General features: G+C 42.0%; 1 protein-coding gene across 1 annotated transcript in view; it reads right to left on the bottom strand.

Annotated features, from left to right (window-relative positions):
- Nucleotides 1–16,590, bottom strand: part of FMN1 (formin 1) — a 414,557-nt gene that overhangs the window by 10,906 nt on the left and 387,061 nt on the right. Inside the window, 1 exon segment of the mRNA XM_004751031.3 lies at nucleotides 451–535. Coding sequence (XP_004751088.2) covers nucleotides 451–535 — 85 coding nt within the window.

The following is a 16,590-nucleotide window of genomic DNA, read 5'->3' as shown; positions in this document are numbered from 1 at the left end:
AGACATCAGGGGACCAAGAGCCTGGGCTTGGTTTCTGTTACTCCTTTGTGAAGTGATCCTAGGTAAGCTGTATCTTTCTGCATCTGGGTTTTCCCAGTTATCTAAAGAGCATAATCTCTACCCCTTTCTTAAATGCTCAACCAGTTAGGGAGAAAGGTGCTCTGAGATAAGCAGATGCCGGCCTGGGGTGTGGAAGGGTGTGACATGGCAAGTGACTAAATTTGCCTGATCAGGAAACGATCTGTGTTGGGTTTGCTGGGAGAACGCGGAGGTCCAGGAAGTCGGGTTTTGTTCCTCACTCCCTTCTTACCTAGGCTACTCTGGGATGGGAACTGAGAATCTGGATACTACTCATTCCTCTGAGTTTTATCCTTTAAATTCAGACACACTCCCAGATGCACCTCAGTTATGATGAAAAATCTTTTGGTTATGTTGAAACATGCGTCTCACCAGACTAGCCGTGGGATTGATTTTCTTTGTCTCCACTTTCTTCTCTGATGTCAGCTTGCTGACTGATTCCTGAGCCATTTTCAATCTGAAATTGAAACAGGGAGTGGGGAGGGGAGAGGAGCAGCAGAGAGAGAGAGGACAGGTTAAACAGTATCCAAGTGCTTTTGAATTAACCAACTGGCAGTGGGGAAATACAATGTATGGGTTCTTAGTGCCTTTAAGTGATCAAATTTGAACTCTAATCAGGTGTGAAGGCATATTTTCTAGGTTATCAAAACTGAATTTCCTTTGCTGACTGAGGGACTCCCCTAGATGACCTCAGGTGACCAATGCAGGAGCTTCTTCCTATCTATGGAATGCTACGTGCCCTTGCTTTAGTCTCAGTGAACACTTAAGGCTCTCTGGCTTGTGATCCACTCAGCAGATAATACAGAGACAATTTTGAAAATGGAAGCTTTGAGGAAGCATATGAAACCTACAAATATTAAAATACGTTGATTCATATCAATAGAGCAAAAAGACATCCCACAAGATGGGAGAAAATCTTTGTAAATCATATGTCCGATATGGGACGTGTATTCAGAACATGGGAAGAACTCTCATAACTCAAATCAAAAGACAAACTGCCCAATGAAAAAATGGGCCAAAGATGACATACAGAAGGCTAATAAGCCGATTAAACATGCCCAACCTCGGGGCACCTGGCTGGCTAAGTAGGTTAAGCCTCTGCCTTCGGCTCAGGTCATGATCTTAGGGTCCTGGGATCGAGTCCCACTTTGGGCTCTCTGCTTGACAGGGAGCTTGCTTCCCCCTTCCCCTCTGCCTGCCTCTCCGCCTACTTGTGATCTCTCTCTCTGTCAAATAAATAAAAAATATTTTTTAAAAAATGCCCAACCTCATCAGTCATGAGGGCAATACTCATCTAAGCTGCAAGATGACAATACATAGCATGGCTGGAACTAAAAAGAAAGATGGTACAAGTGTTGTAGGTACAGATGTGGGTGAAACTGGAACCCTCATACCTTTCTGAGGGGATTATATAAAATGGATAGTCACTTTAGCAGTGTCTCAAAACATTAAGCACAGCTATCATATGACCCAGCAATTTCATGGCTAGCTCTATAAATATATAGGCATATCCAAGAAAATGAAAATATACAGTCATACCAAAGTTTTCATAGAGGTTTATAGCAACATTATTCATAACTGCCAAGAGAAGGAACAATGGCAATGGATAAACTAAATGTGGTCTATCTGCACAGTGGAATATTACTGGGCTGTGAAAAAGAACAAAGAGCTGATACACGCTACAGCATGGAAGAACTTCGAAAATCTACATAAGATTGTGTTGCTAAGAACTGTCCAGAACAGGCAAATCTACAGAGATTGAATAGGGGCTGGGGTGAGGGGGGGGGAATGACTGCTAATGGGTAGAGGGGTTTCTCCTAGAATTGGGTAGCGGTGATGGTGGCACATCCTGGTGAGACCATTGAATTGCACACTTTAAAGAGCTTATTTTTTTTTTTTAAGATTTTTATTTATTTATTTGATAGACAGAGAGAGATCACAAGTAGGCAGAGAGGCAGGCAGAGAGAGAGGAGGAAGCAGGCTCCCCGCTGAGCAGAGAGCCCGATGTGGGGCTGGATCCCAGGACCCTGAGATCATGACCTGAGCTGAAGGCAGAGGCTTAAACCACTGAGCCACCCAGGCGCCCCTGAATTGCACACTTTAAAGGGCACACTTCATAGTATATAGATGTTCATGGCTACTGACTGACCAGGGTTAAGGTCGCTATGGCAATTTCTTACAATAAGACAGCCATAAAGTTGGGCTCATCAGTTGACTCTTCCTTTTGTGAATGGTTTCTCTACAGTACGAGATGCTGGTTGGTAGCATTTTATCCACAGTAGAATTTCTTCCAAAATTAAGAGTCAATCCTCCAGGGGCACTGGAGTAGCTCAGTGGGTTAAAGCCTCTGCCTTCAGCTCAGGTCATGATCCCAGGGTCCTGGGATTGAGTCCCACATCAGGCTCTCTGCTCAGCAGAGCAGAGCTTCCCTTCTGAACAGGAAGGGAGCCTGCTTCCCTTCCTTTCTCTCTACCTGCCTCTCTGCCTACTTGTGATCCCTCTCTCTCTGTCAAATAAGTAAATAAAATCTTTAATTAAAAAAAAAAGGAGTCAATCCTCCCAAATCCTGCTGCTGTTTTACCAAATAAAGTTATGTAATTTTCTAAATCCTTAGTTGTCATTTCATCAGTTTCACATAATTTTCCTCAAAAGTTGTTTCCATCTCAGAAAATACTTCCTTTGTTCATTAATAAGAAGCAACTCCTCATCCATTAAAACTTTATCATAAAATTGCAGCAATTCGGTCATATTGGTCATATCTCCAGGCTCCATTTCTAATTCTTAATCTCTTGCTCTTTCTAACACATCTGCACTTGTTCCCTCCACTGAATTCTTGGACTCTCAAAGTCATTCATGAGGACTGGAATCCACTTCCTCCAAACTCCTGTTAATGTTCGTATTCTGCCCTTTTATCACGAGTCCCTAATGTTCTTCATGGCATCTAGAATGGTGAATCCTTTTCAGAAGATTTTCAACTCATTTCGCCCAGATCCACAGAGGAACCACTAACTGTGGCAGCTATAGTCTCATGGAATGTATTTTTTAAATGACAAGACTTGAAAATCAAAATTGCTCTTTGATCCATGGGCTCCAGAACAGATACTGTGTTCACAGGCATGAAAACAACATTCTTCTTGTTGTACCTCTCCAACAGAGTTCTTGGGTGACCAGCTGCATTGTCAATGAGCAGTCATATTTTGAAAGGAATCTTCTTTCTGAACAGTAGATCTCAACAGCAGGCATAAAATCTTCAGTAAACCATGCTATAAACATATGTGCCACCATCCAAGCTTTGTTGTTCCATTTATGGACTACGGGTAGAGTAGATATAGTATAATTCTTAAAGGTTCTTGGGTTTTCAGAATGTTAGGTGAACACTGGCTTTAACTTAAGGTCCCTAGCGGCATTGGCCCCCAATAAGAGAGTCCATTTCTCTTTTGAAAAAGCGTTGAAGCAAGACATTGACTTCCCCTCTTAAGCTATGAGAGTCCTAGATGGCATATTTTTCCAACAGAAGACTGCTTTCTCTACACTGAAAATTTCTTGTTTTATGTAGCCATCTGTAGTAATGCTCTTAGCCGGCTCTCCTGGGTAATTTTCTCTACCTTCCACATTAGCACTTACTGCTTCGCCTTGTACTTTCATGTTAGGGAGATGGTCTCTTACCTGCAACCTCATGAACAACCTCTTTTAGCCCTCATAGAATGGAAGAGATTTAGGGTCTTGCCCTGGATTAGGTTTTGATGTAGGGAATGTTGTGACTGGTTTGATCTTCTGTCCACACCACGCAGACTTTCTCCGTATCAGCAATAAGGCTATTTCCCTTTCTTAATAATCACATGTTCACTGGGGGAGCACTTTTAATTTCCTCCAAGGACTTTTCCTTTGCATTCACAGCTTGGCTCTTTGGTGTAAGAGGCCTAGCTTTTGGCCTACCTTGGCTTTTGATATGCCTTCTTCGGCTAAGCTGAATCATTTCAAGCTTTTGATTTAAAGTGAGAGATGCCTATGTGACTCTTCCTTTCACGTGAACACAGATGTCATTGTGGGGTTATTAATTAGCCTAATTTCAATGTTGTTGTGTCTTAGGGAGTAGGGAGGCCTGAGGCGAGAGAGGGAGATGGGGAATGGCTGTTTGGTGGAGTAGTCAGGGCACACACAACATTTATTAAGTTCACCATCTAATATGGGCGTGGCCTATGGCATCCAGAACAGTTACAATAGTAACACCAAAGAGCACTGATTACAGACCACCGTAACAAAAAGAATAGAAATGAAAAAGTTTGAAACGTGAGAATTACCAAAATTGTGACACCAGAGACGTGAAGTGAGCAAATGTTGTTCGGAAAATGGCGCCCACAGACTTGCTATCCTGGTGCAGGTTGTCATGAACCCTTGCTTTGTGAAAACACAGTGTGTGTGAGGGACAGTGAAGTACAGCACAATAAAACAAGGCGTGCTTGTATTAAAACTTCAAGATAAAGGCTGCATGTGTTCCCCCACATTTCTCTTTTTTAAACTTCCTAAGGTAACACAATAAATAAAAATAAAATTTCAAATATTATACAACTTCTGAGTAAGCATATTTTTTCATATTTACTTTCTTTTTCTGATAACCAAAATATTTGTTCCTTATAGAAAAATACATTTAAAAATTGTATTTTCAGAGTCCAGAGTACAGAAGAATTGTATTTTCAATATACTATATATTTAAAAAGATGAAGTTAGGCTCATTGGAATGCTTAATATTTTTCTGAGATTACTTAATATGCCAAGACATAATTGGACCAGATCATGAAAATCATCACAGGTAAAGTTCTCAGCAAGGCTGGAGGTACCCGAGGGTAGGGAGGGTAGCTATATTTTACTGCAGTGACCCTAACCCTTGATATGGTACCTGGTATGCAAATAAGTGTCATAAATGAATGGAAGCCTATAGAACCAAACTGGAAAAAAAAATTCTTTACTTTCCCCAAATTTCACTCCCTTGGTTTTCTTGAGAATGCTGAGCCCGTGAGACTAGGCAGGCATTGTATCCCGTTCAGTGACATGGGACCACCTGGCTCGATGCTCTACCAGCACTGGTTTGAAATTCTGAGTTTTTCAACAAGGGGCTCCGCAAATTATGTAGTTGGTCCTGCCTAAGACTTTCTAGGACACTTAAAGTCATTTCATTAACAAAGGAGAATATTTTTCAACCTTTTTTCCCCAGAGCACATTTTTACATCAAAAAAGTAATATTTGTAATATTTGTTTGGAGAGGGTTGATACCTCCCCTCTAGGGATCCCTCACCTCACTGTGTCATGAACGTTTTCATGCACCACCCCCCCACCCTTTTACACTGCAGTGGAGCTTCCCTAAAGTTCCAGTTGGACATCACTGCCTGTCTTTCCTCAGCATTTGGCATGGTGCCTGGTATATAGTAAGTGACCAATAAATACAGAGTAAGAGCATGACTGAGTGAGTAATCTCTGAACTGTAAATTCTCCGGCAGCAAGCAGGTCAGGGGTAAAATACTTAAGTCCGTTACAGCCCACTGAAACAGAAAGTCCCTTCCATCGCACCTGAAAAGCACATGGTCGCTGCTTAAGGCTGATCCTGCAAGATCCCGACCAGCAGCTTCTCACTAGGTTTGCTCTAGGTCCTGGGCGTTCCAGCCCACATCACTTTCAGAGGGCAAGGGGTTTGCCAGCTGCTTTTGTATCATACCTCAGATAGGAAATAAGCACTTCAGTATTCCAACAGTGTGGCCATGTTACGCACCATGGGTACGACAGAGTGTAGAGGTCTGACTTCAAAACTGCTCTGACCGGGTGAGTCAGTCTGTCTGTCTGTCAGACAGTCTCCAAACCCTGTGGGCACAGTGTGCTATTCCTACTGAAGAAGCCATGGGAGCTGCTGCTGGGGAGCCCATGAAAGGGACGCTGGGTCAGTGTCTTGGAAGTTATGTGTGCAGAGACTGCAAAGTAGGGGTCTGCTCTGTGATTGGCTTCAGAGGACTTTAATAGACTTAGATGCCGGAGGCCGACACTGGAATTCCGCGGCTGACATTTGCACGCACAGTGGCTTCACATAAAAAGTTAGCGTTCTGACCTCTCTCACACGATTGCAAGGGACGGCAACATCGAGTGACATTTCTGCATGGCAGCCTCTGTTTCTGGTACTTCCTGTCACCCCTTGGCGTCCGGTGGTCTTGGGGGTCAGGCGGGGCCATCGATCAGCTTGTCCGCACAGATGTCTTTCTCACATGCAGGGCAAGTCCCTCATTGTTGTTGCCTGCCTGAACTCTCGAAGCGCCCACATTTTGGCTGAGAGGCTTGCTGGAAGGCTAGTGGGACAATCTGGGAGTGAACGGATGACTGCCCAGACCACCAAAATCGTCTTCTAATGGATCTAGTTCCTTCCCTCCATCCTGCTGATAAGCATGGTCTCAATCAGTAATGTGTGACCCTGAGAATGCCACTTCCCTTTTAGAAAACTTTCAGTGATTCTCAATCAACTAGAGCTGGGGTTAGCAAAGGTTTTCTGCCATGGGCCAGAGTAAATATTTTAAGTGTTTTTTGATTTGTTCTGTTTTTGTTTTTTGTTTTTGTTTTTGGTAGGACAAGTTACTTTATTTTTCTTTACTATCTGAATTGCAGCTGTATCCCAAACAATTCCGATATAGATCATTTGGGCTATCCAGGTTCTATATTTAAGATCTATAAATATCATCAAGTTGTTGGTTTTAAGGGTATCCTGTCTTAAAAGTAGAGGCCATCCAGTTTTAAGGTTGATCTATAAAACGGAAAATAATGCAGACCAGTTAAGATCCTTTTACAATAGCTAGAAGATTGTGAGTGGGAATTAATATTGATTTTCTATAGTTTTTCCCTAAGTATTATTATTATTATTATTACATTATTTATTATCTTTATTACACTACATGAATTTCAGGTGTACAGCATAGTGTTTTCACATCTCTATAAATTATACCGTTCCCCTACCCCTTGCAAGTACAGCTTCCATCTGCCATCGTAGGATGCTATCATGAAGCATTGACTGTATTCCTTATGCTGTGCCTTTTATTCCTGGGACCTATTTACTTCCTAACTGGACGCCTGTATCCCTTCCTCCCTGTCACTCATTTTGCCCATCTCCCCATTCCCTCTCCCCTTTTGGGCTGTATGAGCTCTGTGACTCCTCAACTCTGCCGATGTGGTGTGGAAGGAACCACAAAAAATAGACACGAATGAACAGCCGTGCAATGCTGTGTCGTCACAAACCTTACTGACAAATACCGGTAGTGTGCCGAATTTGGCCCACGGGCCATAGTTTGCTAAACCCTGAACTACCGTAGAGGATTCAAATTCCCTACTCTGGCAATCAAAGTCGCCCTGTTCTAAACTTCAGTTTGCTTGTCTATCTTAATGTTTTCAGACGCAGATCTGGTTTTACATGGTCTTTGGACAATCACTTCACCCTCTGAGCCTCAGCTCTGTTAAAAGCGAGAATAGCACGCGTGCTTCCCACCACATACTGTATACAATCACTTATCAAATACCCTTTCCTTCCCCTCTCTCATGTGCTCCCACTCCCAGGCGAACTACTCACTGCTCCTCACAGCGAGCTTTACTCCCCTTGGCATGTTGCTCTTACTGGTCCCCTGATGACTTTCTTACTCATTTCCATGAGTTCAAATTCTTCCCATTCTTGTGCTCTCAGCTTAAGTGCCAAAGTCATGAAAGCTTCCTTCATCTCTCTTAGGCAGAAGTAATTGCTCTTTTCTCAAGTGAAAGAGCACTTTGCTCTCTCTTCAAGCACTTAAGGACTTTTCATCTTAGGACTGTATAGGTGTCTGATTTCCCTCAAACCCTGGGAGCTACTTGAGGACAATGGTCATGCTTTGTGCCTATCTGGGTCTCCACCCTCTTCCTTCATCAAGCGCTCTGCCATGCACAAGTCAGTTGTTAGCAAATAGCTACATGACAAATGATTGGCATCGTGGTAGTCCCCCTCCTCCACCTTGAACAAGTCTAAATAGTAAATACCCTGAGTTATAGAATAATTAGCTTTTACATTTATCCTGTGGTGGTGGTTAAAACATTGAAAATCTTGTTTTAGTTACTGATGAGCTGATTGAGTCCTGAATAAGCAAAAAGAAACGGTGTTCAAGGCCACCCAAATGTGCTAAATATTTATACATGTCAAGTTATGTATACATTCCAGGATTCCTAAAAGTATCCACATGACATCGCCCAGAAGAAGACTGAGGTTCAGAGAGGTTGATACAACTTTCTCTGAGCCTGAAATTGGCTTCTCTCTCTTAGGAGGTAAGAGCTTTTCTGCTGAGTTAGAGAGAACTAGTTAGACAGTTGCCAGCCACCGGCATGCTCCATCTCCCCCTTGGCTCCATTGCATATGGACTTGCTTTTGGTTCTGGCCCAGGTGTTGGTTCTATTTTTGTTTCTGGCCTAAATATTTACTCTAGAAAATCACACATAGCTGCTCATGATTACTCACAGACAAATATCTAGACTTGATTTCAAAGTTCCATGGTACTGCCTTAAAAAAGAAAAAAAAAAATCTGAAGTATAGGGAGAAAAATCAGACAAAGAAGGTAGAAAAAGAAAATAACTATGTTCAATTCATAAATGCCTTGATAAAACTGACTACTGAACCCCCTAGCTTTTCTTCTTTCTCATTATAATGAATCCCTAATGTGTTATTGAGGGTCCTGGTAAATTTCAAGTGCTGCCAAAACGACTGAGGAAAGATGAAAGTGCTGGGATTCATGTCTTCTGAAGTTCCCGCTTAGTCCTTACTCTATAGATGCTATCTGCAACCTTGGTTTCACATTAGAACTATCTGGGGAAGGAAGTCTGCTTCTGCTTAGAATGTAGAAGTGGCACAGAACATCATTCCCTTCTATCATTGAAAAGAGATGGATAATCTACAAAATGATACTTTTTTTCCCCACCCATCAGAGACCTGGGGTCACAAGGCAGGTAAGTGAAATACAAAGAGTGACATGCCTTTCCATTCATAGGCTTGTTCCCCACTATCGCAAACTCATTTTCTGGGAGAGTTTATACTGGGCATACGTTATGCTTTCTACAGGCTGGTTTATACGCCCACTGCTAAATCAAACCAAGTCTGGACGCAGCCATTGATGAGACTGAGGGAGGACAACTCCTTTATTCTTTTGACATCCAGCATTTCATAGGTTCATAGTACACAAGGCAGAAAATATTGAAATCATGATGCTATTAATAATAACAGAAGTGCTTTCATTCATGATGAGAGGAATTGAGTGCACCAGCCAGTCAAGAGCTCAGACAGAGACCCAGGAGGTGGGCTCTTTTATATTCATTGTCACTATGGGAAGACCAATACTGTAGAGCTGTGTTTTCCAACTGTTTTCTTAAGAGCCTTAACATTCAGCAAAGACACCTCAGGGAGAGGAGGGAGAAATAGGTGATCCTCCAGATCCCAGCATCTACAAACCCCGCCTTAGCTGGAAAAGCTTCATTTTTTCTATTTTGTATATTGGGGTCTCATGTATGTTTTCCATTGGACAAAAAGAACTCAATCGAAAGAAAAAAGAATTAGAAAACCCCAGTGTATGGACTTCAGTGAAACCCATCAAAACCTCTAGGGGGAAAGAGAAAAAAAATAAACAACCCTCCTTTCCAGGAGAATAAGTCTTCTTCCTAAAGAATGGTCCAGGGACATCTCGGACCTGGGCAACAGATTAAGAGGACAACAGACTGAGAGGCCAGTTCTTAGGATAGCCAGATCCACTAGATTCCAGCTTTGGGGCACTAATAAAATATCAAATCTTTAAATCAAAACATGGCCAGCTCTACCACTCTTCTCTGTTTGTTACTTTCCAGGTATGTTCTAAGGCGGCGAGATCAACGGTATCTGACAAATACTCACAGACAAGAACTGTGGGGAAAGATCTAGATGAGCTGAAATGGGGGGAAAAATAAGAGCCCACTGGACTACCCACTGACTTCTCCCTTGTAAAGGTAGGAGTTGGCTCACATTACATTATGGTTCGTTTTTTTAATGGCCTTGCTTGGAATTTTGCTTGATCTTCCTGATTTCGATTCTGTTCTACTCTCCAATTTTTATTTGCTTTCTTTGCTTTTAAAACCGAGAGGGAAAATGAAATGGATCCATTGAATTACACACTGCCTAATGCTCCTCCCAGTTTAATTCTGTGACTCTAATTAATGTTTTATTGTTTGTGGGTTTTTTTTTTTAAATCATCTGCTCTTTCCCATTCCAAATAGCTGTCTGAATTGTAATAAGACTGTCAACCTATTTACTTTTGAATAACAAGTATGAGGCTAAGAGATACATATATATATTACTTGAAAGATGATTTTATCCTTTTGCTTTATAGTTTCAGGTGTAGAATTTAATGATTCATCACTTCCATACAACACCCAGTGCTCATCACAACTGCCCTCCTTAATCCCCATCACCTCTTTCCTCCATCCCCCCACTCACCTCCTCTCTGGTAACCAGCAGTTTGTTCACTATAGTTAAGAGTCTATTTCTTGCTTAGCCTCTTTTTTTCCCCATGTTCATTTGTTTTGTTTCTTAAATTCCACATATAAGTGAAATCATGCAGTGTTTGTCTTTCTCTGGCAGCCTTATTTTGCTTAGCATAATACTCTCTAGCTCCATCCACACTGTTGCAAATGGCAAGATTTCATTACTTTTGATGGCTGAGTAATATTCCACTTTACCCATTCATCAGCCACTGGGCGTTTGGGCTCTTTCCATAATTTGGCTATCGTTGGTAATGCTGCTATAAACATTGGGATGCGTGTACTCCTTTGAATCAATATTTTTGTATCCTTTGGGTATATACCTACTAGTGAACTGATAGATCATAGGGTAGTTTTATTTTTAACTTTTTGAGGAAACTCCATACTGTTCCAGAGTCGGTGCAACAGTTTGCATTCCCACCAATAGTGCAAGAAGGTTTCCTTTCCTCCTCTTCCTCACCAACAGTTGCTGTTTCCTGTGTTGTTATTTTAGCCATTCTGACAGGTGTGAGGTGATATCTCGTTGTAGTTTTGATTTTTATTTCCCTGATGATGAATGACATTGAGCATCCTTTCATGTATCTACTAGTCATCTGTATGTCTTTTTCGGGAAAATGTCTACTCATGTCTTCTGCCCCCTCCCCCTTTTTTTTAGCTGGAATGTTTGTTTTTTGGGTTAGGCCATGTATTTTTTTTTTTTTTTTAAGATTTTATTTATTTGAGAGTGAGAGAGAGCATGAGCAGGGGCAAGAGGGAGACTCTCCCACTGAGCAGGGACCCCCCCCCCCACTCTGGGGGCTTGATTCCAGGGTCCTGGGATCATAACCTGAGCAGAGGGCAGACACCCAACTGACTGGGCCACCCAGACACTTTTTTAAATGAAAAAAGTCATGTAAGCAATTAATTGGCATCTCGATATAACTGATCTCAAATCATGGTTCAGGTTGTGGTCTGCACTCCAAATAATGGGGTTAATTTTAGTGTTGGGGCACCTGGGTGGTGCAGTCGGTTAAACATCCAACTCTTGATTTCAGCTCCGGTCATGATCTCAGTGTTGTGGGATCCAGCTCTGCCTTGGGTTCCATGCTCAGTGTGGAGTATGCTTGAGAGTCTCTCTTCCTTTCCCTCAGTCCCTCCTCATACTGTCTCTCTCTCAAATAAATAAATCTTTTTAAAAAAATGAGTAAATGTGGTGGCTCAGTGGGTTAAAGCCTCTGCCTTCAGCTCAGGTCATGGTCCCAGGGTTCTGGGATCGAGCCCTGCATTGGGCTCTCTGCTCAGCAGGGAGCCTGCCTCCTCCTCTCTCTCTGCCTGTCTCGGCCTACTTGTGATCTCTGTCAAATAAATAAATTAATTAATTTTTAAAAAAAGAGTAAATGTGCTGGAAAAGCAAAAGTATGGAAATAGTAAAAGGATCAGTGGTTGCCAGGGTTTGGGGGGAGGAGAGGGTCAGTAGATGGAGCACACATTTTTAGGGCAGTAAAAATACTCTGTATGATTTGATAATGAAGGATTACGTCGAATCCATAGGAAATACACCAACAGCAAACCCTATAGTAAATAATGGACTTCGGGTGATTATAATGGGTTAATACGGGTTCATCAGTTGTAAAAATGGACTGTCTGGTGAGGAACGTTGATAATGGGAGAGGCTGTGCCTGTGTGGATGCAGGGGAATTACTGGAAATCTCTGTACTTCCCATTTTACTGTGAATATAAAAGTGTGATAAAAAATAAAGTCTTAAATGACGACTTTTCTTAAATACAGGTTAACTTTTACATGATTTGGTATCTGCGATTCCTTTTTGATTACAATGAGCTATCTTAAGTTAAAAACATTTTTGGTTAAATAAAATGTGCCACTGTGATGAGTGATATTGCTAATAGGGGAGACTATGTCTGGGTAGGGACAAGGGTATATGGAAAAATCTCTGTACCTCTCACTTTTGCTGTAAATCTAAAACTGTGTTAAAAATAGAAAATCTTGGGGCACCTGGGTGGCTCAGTGGGTTAAGCCTCTGCCTTTGGCTCAGGTCATGATCTCAGGGTCCTGGGATTGAGCCCCACATCAGGCTCTCTGCTCAGTGGGGAGCCTGCTTCCCCTTCTCTCTCTGTCTGCCTCTCTGCCCACTTGTGATCTCTGTCTGTCAAATAAATAAATAAAATCTTTAAAAAAAATAGAAAGTCTTTTAAACAATGAAAACAAAGAAGTAAATGACCCCACAAAATATCATTGTTTTAAATACCTATTGGTGATATTTGTTAGAAGTTCTCTTAAATGATGGTGACCAATTCACGTCTGCAAGTGGAAAATATATACTCTAGTAATATTTCCAGGGCATACTTGTTAATATGTCACTCACTTTTGTTGTGTAGATGACAAGGACCAAGGAAGTGACTTCAGGAGTACAGAAGTAGAGTTTTTGCCTGTAGTGCCACCACCTTCAAAGAGTCAGCTCTGTTAGCTATCTAGTACGGTGGGACTAGATGGCAAGCACATGCCTTCATTTACTTTTTTGATCTTCTTACAGAAGATCACACTTATTTATTTTATAAGTTATTTATAAGTAATTTTATAACTAACTTGCCAGTCTGGCTTCCCAATGTGGGTTGATCATTATTAGGAACAGCTTCTTCTGTAAGCAAATGATGATATTTTTATGGTCTCCCTTTAGGAGAAAAAGTCAGGGAAAGTGTATAAGAAGCTACAAAGATGAAATACCAACTGGCAATTCACTCCTGAGCCATGATCTCCTTGCAGGCTTGAACACAGCAGCATCAGGCCAAGGAACAAAGAATACTACATGGTCTTTGGGGATGTGTGGAAGTGGCTGTGTTGCTTAAGAAAGCTCAGTACCACAGGGTTTATGGGGCTTTGGATGGAGAAGGCAACGTCTTGGTATTTTCCTCATTGTGATTACCTGCAGGATAGACATAATTGCAGGATAGAGAGCCTTAACACCACAAGGCTTGTTTTTAATGTGATTTTAGAAGGACACAGCTATCAGGCTAGCCCTCCAGTCAGTGTGTGATAGCCTGGACATCAGCAGTCAGGTTCAGCAGACCCCGTGGATTTGCGCAGATCCCTTGATATTCTGATATTCCTCAAGTCTCTAAAAAGTACTGTCCTCAGGTTGTTTCTCAACAACCAGGGGAAAAGGGGTTAATGACCAGCTTTGGCTCTATATAAGTAAGTGTAATCGTGGAGACAAGCTAGGGGCTATGGAAATCTCTCTCATTTCTGTCTGCTTGGATAATACTCCCTCACTAGGTATTGCTGAATTCTTGGTATAACTATCACACATGGATAATACTGACGAAAGTCAATGAAATAAGTAAAGCCACTCTTCACTCTTGAAGTAAAAAACAAACAACACCAAGACCAAACTCATTAACTCCTCAACGTAAAGGGAAATTTCTTCCTCGCGGCAGCAGCCGATGAAAGTACCATTGACTAGTGTATGTGGAATGTTTCCAAAGGGTAAGAAAATAAAACTCCGAGAAGAGAGCAATAGACAGTATGAAATACTGGGTAACCCCAGCATCATTTATCTTAGGCAGGCCGACAGGCCTCTATACTGCGATAGACACACACTTTTCTATGCTCTTTCTCTTCTCAGAGTCTGACTCTTGACCTTGACTACCCCTTCCCCCTCAGGCTCCCCAGGTTAGTCTTACCAGTGGCCATGGTCAGACAGACCAGCAGGAAAGTAATACAGGTCTTTGACTTAAAAGATGGAGCTCCTTACACATTAGAATCTAGTCTCTGAAAGTTATCCTATGATAAATTAGCCCATCACTTCTTAAGTTTGACAATTTCTCCCTACCTCATTCCTAAGGTATTTTTCTATTTACAATGAAGGAAGTCCTCTTTGAGACTGAATTTCACCAACTACACAATCAGCCACTTCATAGTGTTTGTGGGCTATCGCTTGTAGTACCCAAACATACTTTGACTTCAAATGATTAATTGCAGAACAAAGGCCTCTTCCGCTTTGCAGAGCTTCTCCCCTGAGGCCAAGGGGAGTGGAAGTTGGGGTGGGGGGGCCCTTGACTTGCCCTGGAATGCACGAGCAGTTAAAGCCAATCACTCTGCACTTGGTAGACGAAGCACCCCAAGCCGTCCCTGCAATGTAGGTGCAGAGTGAAAGGTAACAGCACTGTGTTTCCTCATTCAGGGAGCGGCATCTGGGAGACAGCTTGCAAATCTGAAGCCGGCCCTGTCATTAATCTGCAGGTTTAATTGCAAGGCACAGCTAGTCTCTGGAAGACCTTTCCAATCCTGATTAATGAAGACAAGCATGTGCTTGTAGACGCCAACTCCCCCTGTTTTTGGTTTTGGAACCTACACCACCTACCAAGTCTCACCAAAATCTAGAATTGATCAGAGCCTATTTGCACAGGGTGACTGAAACAAAATGGGTGAGGAAACAGGAAGATGGTGTGGAGCAGAGTAGCCTTTCTGGCGCCCCTCAAATCATACTACCCAGGCAGGACCCTATTCCATCTATTCTCTGCCCAAGGCAAGTGCTGTCAGGAGTCCCACAGATAAGCAATTTAGATATATACTAGCTGAATGAAGGAGACTTACTGCGGGTTTCCATTGCTGTCTGCCAAGCCAAGGAAATAGAGTGTGGACAGATGCTCTCTCAAGTTCTTATTTGAGCTCCAAAAAGGTTGGAGCGTTGGCACAGCCATGAGTCCCAAGGATCTTCAGTTCCTTTTTTTTTTTTTTTTAAGATAAATTGAAAGTAATATAGTCAAGAACAGAGAGGGTGATTGTTTTACCCTGTTGACTAATCTTTCTTGCTCTGAACATGTCTATCCTTTTTAACAAAAGCTATTAAGATTTTAGACACTTGGGCATAAGCAACCCATATGGGATATATTTGGGGAATCCTATTACCCAAATCCAAAGAAGTAAGATGTCTCATCTATCAATAGCAGACAGCAAATCCTGTAATCAATTTCAACATGGCAAAGAAAACACAGGGATGGTTTATTTAATAAATATGAATTGAGCACCTTCTATGTATAAGGAAATACAAGAGAAAACAAAGAGGTATAAGACATTGCCCTTGTCTTCAGGGGCTCATGATTCATTCGAGGGAGAAAAATATCAGTAACTAAATTAATAAAAAAGAAATCACTAATGCCAAAATTGAAGGGATGGTAACTCCCCAGAGTTGTGGTGAAAAGATAAGTCACAGAGACTGGGGAATACTTCATGAATGAGGCAACATGTGATTCCAAGAATGTTCTTCTTACCCCTTTCCTCTCTAAGAAGCTTAATTCATCTGCTCGGTCAATGCTCAGCTCATTTTCTACCTAAACATCATAGGATATCAGAGTTGGAATATACCTTCAAGATCACCCAAGTCTAGCAGTTCCTAAACTTGGCTGAATACAGTAAAAACCAACACAGAATATAGTTCAGAGATGAGAGGAAGATGCAGTTTTTCTACTTAAGGGCATTTCAGAAAGTTTCTAGGGAAGCTGGTTTTGGAGGTAATCCTTAACAAATGACTACATTTTGACCAGCGCAGAATAACGGGGGACAATACGGTGTAAAGAAATTATCCAATGAGAACACAAAGCAAGAATGTGCAGATGTGAGGAACACTGAGTCGTCAGGGTAGGGACATGCAGGATGAGGCTATAGGAAATGAGGTTGGAAAGTGAATTAAGGGCAAGTGGTTTGGAGGCCCATGCTCTAATTTGGGAGAGAATATGGAGTACTTGAAAGAGTTCAACCTTCGGGTACCTGGGTGGCTCAGTCAGCTGAGCATATGGCTCTTGATTTTGGCTGAGGTCACGATCTCAAGGTTGTGAGATCGAGCCCCATGTCAGCCTGTGTACTCGGCAGAAAGTCTCTCCCTTTCCTGCTGCCCCTCCCCACCCATATATGGGTGCACTCTCTCTCAAATAAATCTTTTTTTTTTTTTTTAATTTGACAGACAGAGATTG

The sequence above is a fragment of the Mustela putorius genome, unplaced genomic scaffold (assembly GCF_011764305.1).
Source record: "Mustela putorius furo isolate JIRA1106 unplaced genomic scaffold, ASM1176430v1.1 tig00003898_pilon_pilon_pilon, whole genome shotgun sequence".
Lineage (NCBI taxonomy): Eukaryota > Metazoa > Chordata > Mammalia > Carnivora > Mustelidae > Mustela > Mustela putorius.
The sequence above is the reverse complement of the archived record's forward strand: the minus strand, read 5'-3'. Positions and strand labels throughout refer to the sequence as shown.